Genomic DNA, 13,145 nt, shown 5'->3' on the forward strand with positions numbered 1-13,145 from the left:
TAAAGTGCTGATTACAGGTGTAAGCCACGGTGCCCAGCAGAAACCAACTATTTTAAGTGTTTAGTGGAAAGGCACGAAACTTTGTCAAAATGATTAAAATCTATGTCATCATTAAATATTAATTGTACCTTATTGGTAACATTTAAAAATGTTATTAATGACAGCTGGCTGTTATAATCTAGTTCATCTTCTCGCCATTTTTCCATATATGAAACTTCAGAAACAATCATTAAAAGATCACTAAGAAAAAATATCAGTAATACTCTTAGTGGAGATTTGACCTTCCAGAAAACCACCCTCAATGCATTTTAGAGCTAATGTGGCCTCTCAAAAATAATCTTATTAATGAAATCATTCCAAAACCTGCTTTGGTTTATCCCTGTGAAGGAAACATATGGTCTCTCTCTGGAGAGAAATGCACATAAGCTTGTTGGCAAATAATCAAGTGTCACTCAAACATTCAATGGTGCCTTCTGCTGGTGTAGTTTTTGTTGTTGTTGTTGTTGTTGTTGTTGTTTTTAAACAAATTCTATTTGAAAGCACAGTTCTTATAAACTGAAAAAATGGAAGTAATCTTGTCTTTTTCATTCTTTAAGTACCAGCAGGGGCAAATTTAGAGCCTAACTTGCTGCCTATTTCTTCAGATTCCAAGTGGCTCATAAATTCCTTGCTGGAATTCATATTTATGATAATCAAAAGTTTTTTTAAATACTACCTATTTCGGTAAAACAATTACAAATGTTTATTGTTGGATAAAATACACAAAATAGAGCAAAGTGTAGTGGTACGAGCTTGTAATCCCAGCTACTTGGGAGGCTGAAGCAGGAGGATTGCTTGAGCCCATGAGTTTGAGTCTAGCCTCAGCAACATAGCAAGATCCCGCCTTTAGAAACATAAATAAAAAGCCAATTCACTTAAATGTAGTTTTATTGATGACCAGCTTCTTCCCAGAAAGGCAAAAGGGCTCCTAAAATATCCATGAATCCTTGACTTGTTCATGGTTCCTACCAAAGGAATATTACCTAGTCTTGATATAGAAAATTCTTTTTTCTAGGCCGGGCGCAGTGGCTCAAGCCTGTAATCCCAGCACTTTAGGAGGCCGAGGCGGGGGGATCACGAGGTCAAGAGATCGAGACCAACCTGGTCAACATGGTGAAACCCCATCTCTACTAAAAATACAAAAAATTAGCTGGGCATGGTGGCGCGTGCCTGTAATCCCAGCTACTCAGGAGGCTGAGGCAGGAGAATTGCCTGAACCCAGGAGGCGGAGGTTGCGGTGAGCTGAGATCACGCCATTGCACTCCAGCCTGGGTAATAAGAGCGAAACTCCGTCTCAAAAAACAAACAAAAAAAAAAAAAATTTAATATAACTTACTATTTTAAAACACTTAATGTGTTTCTTCTAAAAATGTAACCTACAACTGTATTTGATCATCTATCTGTATACTCCCCAGAAAAAAATAAATTGAGGCCGGCTGCAGTAGCTCACATCTGTAATCCCAGCACTTTGGGAGGCCAAGGCAGGTGGATCACGAGGTCAGGAGTTGGAGACTAGCCTGACCAACATGGTGAAATCCCATCTCTACTAAAAATACAAAAGTTAGCCGGGCATGGTGGTGCATGCCTATAGTCCCAACTACTCAGGAGGCTGAGGCAGGAGTATCGCTTGAACCCAGGAGTTGGAGGTTGCAGTGAGCCTAGATCAAGGCAGTGCACTCCAGCCTGGGTGACAGAGTGAGACTCGGTCTCAAAAAAAGAAAAAAAAAAAAGCTCAGTTTACTTCCTCAAACACACTGAACGTCACTTACAAATGTGTGAAATGTTAAATATCACATACAGATGTTTGAAATATTAAATATCACACACAAACGTTTGAAATATTGATTTTATTAGGAAAACATTCGATAGTGCTATTCAGTCATATAATCAATCACCTAATTTTAAAACTATGTGGCCTGAGGACATCAGTTACAATATGGACTTTTCATTCATTCAACAAATATTTGAGCATCTACAAGTGCTGGGCATTGGAGGTACAGGGTAAACAGGAGAATCCTTGCTCTCATGGAGCTTACATTCTAGCAGGAGGACAATATTAGAGAAATGTTTATAGTAAAATGTTGAGTTTATGACAAAGAAAGTAGATAGTGTTTTTTTGCCGGGGGGTGGGGGGAATAGAGAAAGAGAGAAAGAAAGAGAGAGAGAGAACGGGAGTCTTGCTTTATTGCCCAGGCTAGAATACAGTCTAAAAATGGGTATTGAAAACCTCTTTATGCCAATAATTGTGCTTAACAATGGAGACAGGAAGGAATAAGGGAGGTAAATAACAAACAAGCAGCCAACCAATATTTCACTTGAACCCGTGAAATGCTATGCAGTTACTGAGGAGTGATTTAGATAGTGTTTTATAAGAGCATAGAGTAGGGAAGCTAATCCAGCACAGGGGAGGTCACAGAAATATCCCTAAGGAAGTGGAGTTTAAACTGAGAGATGTGAGTGCTTAAACTGAAGGATATGTTGAAGAAGGGAGGGTAGAACAATTTGGGCAGAGGGAACCTTACAGACCCAAGGTGGGAAGGTTCAAAGAACTGAAGGAGAGCTGGAACAGCTGGAGTCATTCTTCTGTGTAAAGAGGAGACAAAGAGGTAAGATTAAAGATGTGAAGATTAAGATCTTGGTGGCATTCAGGGACTGGCACTTCTATAAGAAATCACTGAAGGGAGTAACGTGACGTTATCGCTTCAGGATGGCCATTCTCACTCCAGCAGGTAGACAGACTGGACTAGGTAAGACTGGAGGCACGCAGACCTCTTCTAAGGCCTGTGACAATTAAAAAATAAGTGAAGAAACTCAGGGGATCATGAAAATCAGTAGGATTTGATGAGCAAGCTACAGGTTCCTCCACGACAACCAGTGCAGATGTCCAGTAGACTTACTGGATATGCAGGTTGCAGCTCAGGGGACAGCTGGGTTAAGAACTGTCAAGGAAGGAATCACCTGCATTTAGATGACAACTGAAGCCATGGCGGGGAGGGGGTGGGGTGCTGAAATGGCCCAGCAAGAATAAATCAAACCAGGAGAAACATATACATTTAAGAATAAGGATATGTGGCTGGGCATGTGGCTCATGCCTGGAATCCCAGCACTTTGGGAGGCCAAGGCAGGTGGATCACTTGAGGTCAGGAGTTCAAGACCAGCCTGAGCAACATGGTGAAACCCCATCTCTAATAAAATACAAAAGGTGGTGCATGCCTGTAATCCCAGCTACTCAGGAGGCTGAGGCATGAGAATCACTTGAACCCAGGAAGTAGAGGCTGCAGTGAGCCAAGATCACGCCACTGCACTTCAGCCTGGGTGACAGAGCAACACTCTGTCTCAAAAAATAGTAATAATACGTCATTCAGAAGCATGTCTAACTAGATTGACAGGGGACAGTGAATGACTGTAGAACTGGAACTAGAAACTACACCTGGACTTTGGGGTCAGATTTTAGTTAATGATGAGCCTGGGAACAGTAATACTAAGGCATCTTCTTTTGTAGGCTTAAGAATTTATCCTAATAGCCGGGCGCAGTGGCTCAAGCCTGTAATCCCAGCACTTTGGGAGGCCGAGGTGGGTGGATCACGAGGTCAAGAGATCGAGACCATCCTGGTCAACATGGTGAAACCCCGTCTCTACTAAAAATACAAAAAATTAGCTGGGCATGGTGGCGCGTGCCTGTAGTCCCAGCTACTCAGGAGGCTGAGGCAGGAGAATTGCCTGAACCCAGGAGGCGGAGGTTGCGGTGAGCCGAGATGGCGCCATTGCACTCCAGCTTGGGTAACAAGAGCGAAACTCCGTCTCAAAAAAAAAAAAAAGAAAAAGAAAAAAAGAAAAAGAATTTATCCTAATGGCCTTTATAGGACCAATGCTGATTTTTTTTTAAAGGTAGTTCCTATTATGTGGTAAAATTTTGTAAATAAATGATTATACAAAACAGTCAAAAAAGAAAATAAGATGTCAGGGGCTCGGAGGAGGGGAAGTGGGGAGCGCTACTGTTTGAATGAGTATAGTTTGAGTTTGGCACTGAGAATGAAGTCTGCAGCTGAATGGTGGTGATGGCTGCACAGCAGCGTGAGGGCACTTCCTACCACTGAAGTAACAGACACCTTCCAAAACTAAGTGCACAAATATCACAAGCAGAATCAGCAAAACAATCATCGCAGTGAAAGTACAACTTTATATTAACCATCTCAGTAATACAGATTACAAGACTGAGTTTACAGATGACAGAACTTTTCATACTTTGTGGGTCAGAAAGGAGCTGTAAATTAGTCTCAACTTTATGGGTGGTGAAACTGAGCCACAGAGAAATTTCTCTAAGAAAATTTAAAAGGAATTGATGTTCGTTAAATAAATACACTCATTGATTTTTGTAAGGTAGAAAAAAGCACAATGCACTGTGTTAAAAAAAAATTACTGTAATAGCCACATGTACAAAAAGTCTAAAATTTTAAGGCTATTACATGTGTTCACTTTTGGTACATGTCCAGCAGAAAACATCCTTTACTCCGGTTACATCCTGAAGATCCCAAAGTCAGTCTTCTTTATTGGTGCATTGAGGGCAGCACTAAAACTGAGACCCAAAACCAGTCTGGTGTCGGCTGGATCAATGATCCCATCATCCCACACCCTGACAAAAGAACAAAAACAGTTATGAACTTACCACCAAACTACCATTTATACATTCCACATGCAAAATGCCAAGGACGTTTTTCTTCAGGTATATGGATCCACTGATGAGCATCCATGTACTATGATCTCACAACAGAAACTATGTTCAAGACAGAGGAAGAAAAGGTGGGAAAAATGACATGACTTTTATCCCAGGCTATCACAGAATGTCATGTCAGGTTTAAGGCTTAAGGAACTGCTTTTACAAGAGATCTCAAAGTAACCCCTGGATGGACAATATGTTTACTTATTTCAGGAAAAACTTTCCTATTCATTTTCTGCCCACACAGATACACAAAACAACTTGGTGTATTCTGTCATTAATATGGAGAACCATATAAACCCAGGTAGTAACCTTAAATTTTACTGGAAAAGGTATCTTTCCCAACTCCCCTCTGAATTCTTAAGAAACTGTGAAAATCACTGAATAGGCTTCAGTAAATTTTGTTATTTATTTTTTTATTTTTTTGAGATGGAATCTTGCTCTGTCACCCAGGCTGGAATGCAATGGCATGATCTCAGCTCACTGCAACCTCCGCCCTCTGGGTTCAAGCAATTCTCCTACCTCAGCCTCCCTAGTAGCTGGAATTATAGGAATGTGCTACCATGCCTGACTGATTTTTGTATTTTTAGAAGAGATGAGGTTTCAACATGTTGACCAAGCTGGTTTCGAACTCCTGATGTCAGGTGATCCACCCGCCTTGGCCTCCCAAAGTGCTTCGATTACAGGCGTGAGCCACCGCACCTGGGCAGCTTCAGTACATTTTATTAATAAAATAGATACCTTCAAATGCAGGTCTTTATATTTTGCTACAATAGGAAAAACAAGTAATAACTTTAAACTGCTTGCAGAAGAAACTGTTAAGTAGAAATCTTAGTTTGCTTTTCATTGACAACCTCAAATGTATACAGAAAAATGACTGAGAAATATTACTTTTTAAAGGTTATTAGTAGGTGGCAGTCTGCTTTTTTTATACAAACTGCCTTTGGTATTTGGACCTGGCATCAATTATTAAACCATTCTTACATTGACAGACAGGAATCAAATCTTTGCTCATAAAACATTCATAAAAGGGACCCTAAAGTATCAACACCCAATAAAAAGAAAGCTACTCTTGTCATCTGCAATCAGGTGAATTGATTACACTCCCTTCTGAAGCCTGCAGCACAGCGAGCATGTGATAAAGGGGCTGCTTAATAATGTTTGTTAAAAAGACTGCCCCAGGTAAGAGGCGCTAATGAAATGCCCAATAAAAGTTTGATTATAAGAACAACTGAGCAGAAGTAAATTGGCACGCTACGTATGTAACCTATTAGGATTACGGAAAACACTGTAGGTTCCAGTAACTGATGATGACAAGCTCTGTCTCTGAAAAGACAGATCTAGCCATGTTCAAACCTAAGCAGCCCAGGGAATTTTATTGTGAAGCTGAGATTTACTAAACCCAAGGAAGGTACTAGAAACTGGCTTGGAAATCCTTTCATCTTTGAAAGAACGCTGCTGTCTCCATGCCACCAAATGTTTCAACAGAAGGGTTAAACATCTACAGATCCTCAGAAAACCTACTGTCTGTTAACATTTATTTCCAAAGATAAGTCTTTCTAAGCCATCTGCTCCCCTGCTTTGAATGTAGTCCATTAAAAAATAATAATAATGTTAGTATGAAAACAATAAAGGATGCAATCTTTCTGAAGACATGATTTATCTTAGCCAGGGCTGAAAAACAAGCTAATGGTTCACACAAAATACACAATTTTCCAAACTTTAATATTTCAGCTGTCCCTATGTGTTTCAATCAAAATCCTATGTGGAAAAAAAAACAGAAAAGCTTAACAATATATATTTTATATTTCATCTTAAACCTCTTATATGGTTTTCTATGGCTTCTTTCCATTTACTGACTATTCTATGTCTGTTACACGATGATAAAATCAGGAACATGTTTAGTTCTCAAATCAAAGACTAAAATATTTTGTTCTTAATTAAATGAATCAACTTACAACAACAAAATATATCCATAAATCTTTGTAAAAATATATATTTAGCAAAGAAAGAAACAGGCCTTTTAAAAATCCCAAATGCTGGCCAGCCACAATTACAGATGGCACATGCCTGTTATTCCAGCACTTTGGGAGGGTGAGGCAGGCTCATTTGAGCTTAGGTGTTCAACACCAGCCTGCAGTTCCAGCTTTGGAGGCTGATGCAAGAGAATCACCTGAGTCGGGAGGTAGACATTGCACCGAGCTGAGACCACATCATTGTACTCCAGCCTGGGCAACAGAGTGAGACTCTATCTTTAAAGAAAACACACACACACAAATGATACTGTCTGCTCAAACTAATTATGTTTTCAAAAAATCAGTATGTTTTGTCTTTGTATCCCCAGTGCCAAGAGCAGTGCCTGCCACCAAGGAAGCATTCAAATGATTGAAATGGACTCTAACTTTTGCTTTTTTTTTTTTTGAGACAGGGCCTTGTTTGTCACCCAGGCTGGAGCACAGCGGCATGATCTCAGCTCACTACAGTCTTAACCTCCCAGGTTCGACTGATCTGTTTGCCTCAGCCTCCTGAGTAGCTGGGACTACAGGTGCATACCACCATGCCTGGCTAATTTTTGTATATTTTCTGTGGAGACCAGGTCTCGCCATGTTGCCCCACTGGTTTCAAACTCCTGGGCTCAAGCAATCTGCCCACCCTGATCCCTCAAAGTGCCGGGATTACAGGTATGAGCCACTGTGCCTGGCCTGATTTTCTTTTCTCTCCCCTCTCCTCTTCAGTTTGCCTTCGCCAGCATAAATTAAAACATAAGCTAATTTTACAAGATGCAGAAAGAGTTACTCTCTTTTTTCCATCTGCCCAAGGGATGAAAAAAAAACATGATGCTTAGATCAGTCTTTGGAATGCAGAACACTGAAGCTGCTGAAGAAAGATGTGAAAGCAGGTACCGGCAGGTCTCCAGCTGGGACAGGCGTGATAATTTATTACTTCATTAAGTGGTATAAGAAACAAACAGAGCCAACAGCAGCAATGGTGTGTGAGGTAATTATTTGGCACTGACACACAGACCCGGTGGTGACTAATCACCTTTCAAACCTACGAGCATACTTGTCAACAAATGCCAGTAAGTGTTCAACCAATCTCATGCTTAAAATGGGGTAAAAACAAAGTGATCCAGGAGAGGGGTTTTTAAGCAAAAACTAGAACTAACTGCTGAAGTAACATAGCGAAGCTTATAACTTATGTTCGGCTCCTAGCATGGCCCACCTCGGGCTACAGGACCCCTCCAGGTCCCAGACACATCAACTAGGGGCAAGACAAGGGAAGGCAGGAATCAGACCAGTGGCGGTGAGTTGACAGCACAGGGACACTAGGAGGAGGGGTGGCATTTCAGCAGCAGCCATTCACATCATAAAGAAACAACAGCCGGGCGCGGTGGCTCAAGCCTGTAATCCCAGCACTTTGGGAGGCCGAGGCGGGTGGATCACGAGGTCGAGAGATCAAGACCATGCTGGTCAACATGGTGAAACCCCGTCTCTACTAAACATACAAAAAACTAGCTGGGTATGGTGGCGTGTGCCTGTAGTCCCAGCTACTTGGGAGACTGAGGCAGGAGAATTGCCTGAACCCAGGAGGCGGAGGTTGTGGTGAGCCGAGATCGCGCCATTGCACTCCAGCCTGGGTAACAAGAGCAAAACTCTGTCTCAAAAAAAAAAAAAAAGAAAGAAACAACAGTACAAAATTCAGTGTGTCCAAATGTTACTTTCCAGTTCCTATGAGTGCTGGACCATTCTGACTACATAGAGCTCTGTAAAGGTGCTCCCTGACCGCCAGATGCACCCATCAGGGAGTTAGTGATGTTCTGGCTCCCACCTTGCACTGGAATAGTAAGGGTTTCCCTCCTCTTCAAACTTCTTCATGATGGGCTCTTTTAAAGCTGCTTCTTCAGCACTGGAGAACTAAAAGAAAAGAGGCCATAAGCAAGTCAGCTTCAGTGAACAACTGGCCCTGTCTAGATCACCTCAACTCAAAAGAAACAACAGATTTCATCAATAATAATGTTACAACTAACATATGCATGGTGCTGTATAAATTACAAGTGATCATTAACATATATGCTCTCATCTAAGACATGCTTATCAAGTTAGTGCCCCATCCCATCTCTCCTAGCTGAGACGACATCCTGATAGTTCACGTAAGGTGAAAATCAAGGCTGCTTCGTATCACAGCAGGGTACAATAATGGATGTGAATTACACAACCTAACAAAAGGGCTGCATTTCACTTGGCAGCCTCTGGTTAAGAACATGAACAAGTATGAGATTTTCACTCAAAACTGGCAAAGTTTAAAACGTAAGCTTAAATGTTTAAGCTTAAAGGGGTAAAATACCAACCAAACCTTGAATAACCTTTTCAGTCAAGTTCCCAGAGAACTGAGAGATATTTTTCCCTAATTAAGAATTTCACAGCCTTCCCATCAGTATTACCAGGATAAAGTGATAATTAATTCAGATGTAAAAATCTTCAGAACTTAATTTGAAACCCTGAAAACTATCTTCAACTTAAAAAGCAACTTGACACCAGAAACAAATGACTTATTTCAAATAAACCCTACCTTCTTTTATGTAAATACATTAATACCGTAATATCATTATCTAGGTCACGAATTCTGAGGGACAACCATTAACACACTGGGCTTTCGTTTAATATATAAAAATGAATGAATTCAGGTACCTGTATATTAAAGTAATCAAAAAACAACTACTTAATAAGACATCACCATGCTAAGCTTCACAGAGTTTCAGACATGTCTTTGAAGTATCAGGTAGAATTTAACACCCCACCTGTCCCGCCCACACTCCCACACCCCAACCAATCGCACAAAAGCAAAGCTATCCTTTTCCTTTGATACTAATAGGTACTAAAGTGAATCTGAAACCTCAGTTTAAGTCTCCAGAGTTCCCAGTGCTTGGAAAACACAACTAGGGGTGTGAGGCATGGGTGGATGCATTGGGGAGGCAGAAACCACCCTCTGGCTTTACGATACTGCATGCCACCATCTAGGTGGAAGACCTGAGGATTCCTGCATGCAGCAGACAGGGCTCCCTCCATTCCATGCCTTCCCATAGTGAGACAAGAGTGCACCTAAGCAACTTCAGGAACTCACATTCGTCATCTTCATGCTTGGTGCTTACGCAAGAGTTAACAGTTAGAACTAATAAAAATTAATGCAAAATTTCAAAACAATCTCCAACAGAGTCAAAAACAAAAGAATTCATTTTAAAAGCAGCCGCTTGCTGATTTGCCTTTCATCAAGTTTCCACTGCCCTTTCCATTTTTCTTCATTTATACACAGGATAATGTCACTCAATTCTCAATAGGTGACGGAAACCTCCCACTCAGAGTATCCTTAACAACAATCTAAAAGTAAAATAGAAAGAACAAAATTCTGCTGCTTTTGGTCATAAAATCAAAATAGTACATCTGACTTATTTAAATCTCACTAAGTACAAATGACTAAGAATCAAACATCTTTATGCCTCAGATATTTACTGGCAGTTTTTTTAAAGTGTTTTCTTGGCTGGGCATGGTGACACACACCTGTAATTCCAGCACTTTGGGAGGTGGGCAGATCACTTGAGGTCAGGAGTTCAAGAGCAGCCTGGCCAACATAGTGAAACCATGTCTCTACTAAAAATACAAAAATTAGCCTGGTATGGTGTCGGGCGCCTATAATCCCAGCTACTCAGGAGGCTGAGGCATGAGAATTGCTTGAACCCTGGAGGCAGAGGCTGCAGTGAGCTGAGACTGCGCCACTGCACTCCAGCCTGGGGCGCACTCCAGCCTGGGGCGCACTCCAGCCTGGGTGACAGAGCAAGATTCTATCTCCAAAATTGAAAAAAAATAGAAATGTTTAAACAAAGTGTTTTCTTGGAAATTCTGAAAAAAATTTAAATGACCACAAAGAAGGTATCCCATATGAAATGGTTATAAAAAGATAAAAGATAGAAAACATGTGAGCCTCAATTGCTGGAATGATTTCCAGGGCAGCACCATCTAAATACGGCCAGGTGGAATGCACCAGGTCCACGAATACCAAGGGTTTCTGGGCACACTGCTCCTTGGATTCAGGGTGTTTACGGTGAGAGGCAAACCCAGAGAGAAGCAAGAGAAAACGGCACTGACCTGCTTTCCTTCCCGGGCTCTTTTGTCCTTTGCTACTGTGGCCAACACATTGGCTGCCTGCTCTCCTCCCATCACTGAAATACGTGCATTTGGCCAAAGGTAGAGAAATCTCGGGCTGGGGGGAAAAAAGAAAGAATAAACAAATTAAGTCAATATACAACCTAGATTTTCAGAGGCCCATGTGTGCCTTTTAAATTAGTGGTTCTTGATTATGGCTGCACATTACAATCATCTGTGGGGCTTTCACAAATATGCAAATAGCTGGAAACCCACCCCCAGACTAGACTCCAGAGGAACGGCCTGAACACAGATGCGATTTCTAAGTTCTCCACGTGATTCTGGGCATGAAAGTGTTCATGATATCCTCTCATGATCTGCGGTCATGTCCTGTTTTCCATTCCTGATAGTGGTTATATGTGCCATCTCTCTTTACTTTTTAGTTTAAGTGTAGGATTATCGACTTTGTTAACCTTTTTTCAAACCAACCAACTTTGGGCCATCCTGATTCTTCTATCTGATGTCTGTTCTTCATTATGTCCTTTCTGTTTGTCATGGGTTTAACATGCTGTTCTTTGACCTTCCCACAGCTGAAGGCTTAGCTCACTGACTTTCAGTCTTACTTCTTTTCCCATGTATGCCTTTAAGGCTTCAAACCTTTCTCAGAGCCAGACTTTAGCTGCATTGCACAGATCTTAATGTGTGGCATTTTCATTATCAACCACTTCAAGCATTTCTTGATTCCCATTGTCGATTTCCTCCAAATAACACCTTTAACATTAAATTTCATTTCACCCCTCCAGATGATACAATTACAGTATAATTGATTGGGATCTGGGGATGCCATTCTGTAACAAATAAACCTGAAATAAACTGACAAGTGTATTTTATACTTGAAGCGTGTCTCTTTGTCTCAGAGAAAATTATAACAACCTACCTATATGCTCTGCCACACATCCCATAGTTTCCAGCTCCATACGAGCCCCCAATGATGAGGGTTATCTTAGGCACTTGGGCACACGCCACAGCAGCCACCAACTTGGCACCATCCTTTGCAATTCCTTCAGCTTCATACTCTCTACCAATCATAAATCCTGAGAGAAAGATCAGAAAGAGAGCCTCTGGGTGACGGGATTAATATGCAGAATACAATTCCACCAAAAGGACATCTTGCTTTACTGATTTTACTAAACGCCTCTCACCTTAAGAAAATGTTTATATATGAAACATACTCTTAAAAAGTTTGCTTTAGGCCAGGCGCGGTGGCTCAAGCCTGTAATGCCAGCACTTTGGGAGGCTGAGGCAGGTGGATCACAAGGTCAAGAGATCGAGACCATCCTGGTCAACATGGTGAAACCCCACCTCTACTAAAAATACAAAAAATTAGCTGGGCATGGTGGCGTGTACCTGTAATCCCAGCTACTCAGGAGGCTGAGGCAGGAGAATTGCCTGAACCCAGGAGGCGGAGGTTGCGGTGAGCCGAGATCGCGCCATTGCACTCCAGCCTGGGTAACAAGAGCGAAACTCCATCTCAAAAAAAAAAAGTTTGCCTTAAAAGGATAAAATAAAATTTTCTCTAATCACTTTCTAAATTTTCTTAAAGCAGGTTATCTGGATGCAGACAGAAACCTTCAAACAATATGAGGCTGCAATCTATCTTCAAGGGATGATCTTGGCTGGATGCGGTGACTCACCCCTATAATATCAACAATTTATGAAGCCTGAGCAGGAAGATCACTTGAGGCCAGGTCTTTGAGACCAGCCTGGGCAACATCGAGAGACTCTACCTCTATTAAAAAAATTAATAAAAATTTTTAAAAAGAGACAACCTCAAAGCAGCAGCTTGATGCTGAAAAAAATGTGACATGGCTGGCTAAGGACAAAGTACTTGTAATGAGCCCAACCATGAGGGCTTCAGCATGCACTGACCTGGTTTAAAAACAGACTGTTCTTTCCAAAGTGATGCTTTGAAACTTTGATGACAAAAAGATGAATGTTTCATAGGGATGCTAATAGGCCCTGCCAGTGACTTAATAGCAAGGTTAAAAAAACTACTTTTTCATTTTAATACAGGATCCTTCTACTTTTTCAAGCCCCTGGCTCTGTGGAGGGTGCTCTGCAGCTTCACTGCCTTCCAGACCTTGGGTTCCTCCTTCTCCACCTTATAACACCGAGTTGGGCTTCGCTTGCCTCCTTCCCCCACCAGTCTCCAGTGAAGGCATTTCTTCCATCTGTGGACCTGCAGACTCACC

The 13,145-nt window shown here is 41.5% G+C and overlaps 1 protein-coding gene across 1 annotated transcript in view; it reads right to left on the bottom strand.

Moving 5' to 3' along the window:
• Positions 1 to 1,871: 1,871 nt before the first annotated feature.
• MCCC2 (methylcrotonyl-CoA carboxylase subunit 2) overlaps positions 1,872 to 13,145 on the bottom strand; it is an 81,554-nt gene continuing 70,280 nt past the window's right edge. Inside the window, exons 14-17 of the mRNA XM_039470006.2 lie at positions 11,831 to 11,987; positions 10,897 to 11,011; positions 8,585 to 8,670; positions 1,872 to 4,672 (exon numbers count right to left, since the gene is read on the bottom strand). Coding sequence (XP_039325940.2) covers positions 4,555 to 4,672; positions 8,585 to 8,670; positions 10,897 to 11,011; positions 11,831 to 11,987 — 476 coding nt within the window. The 3' untranslated portion in view covers positions 1,872 to 4,554. The remainder of the gene's footprint in view (positions 4,673 to 8,584; positions 8,671 to 10,896; positions 11,012 to 11,830; positions 11,988 to 13,145) is intronic.

The sequence above is a fragment of the Saimiri boliviensis genome, chromosome 1 (genome assembly GCF_048565385.1).
Source record: "Saimiri boliviensis isolate mSaiBol1 chromosome 1, mSaiBol1.pri, whole genome shotgun sequence".
Lineage (NCBI taxonomy): Eukaryota > Metazoa > Chordata > Mammalia > Primates > Cebidae > Saimiri > Saimiri boliviensis.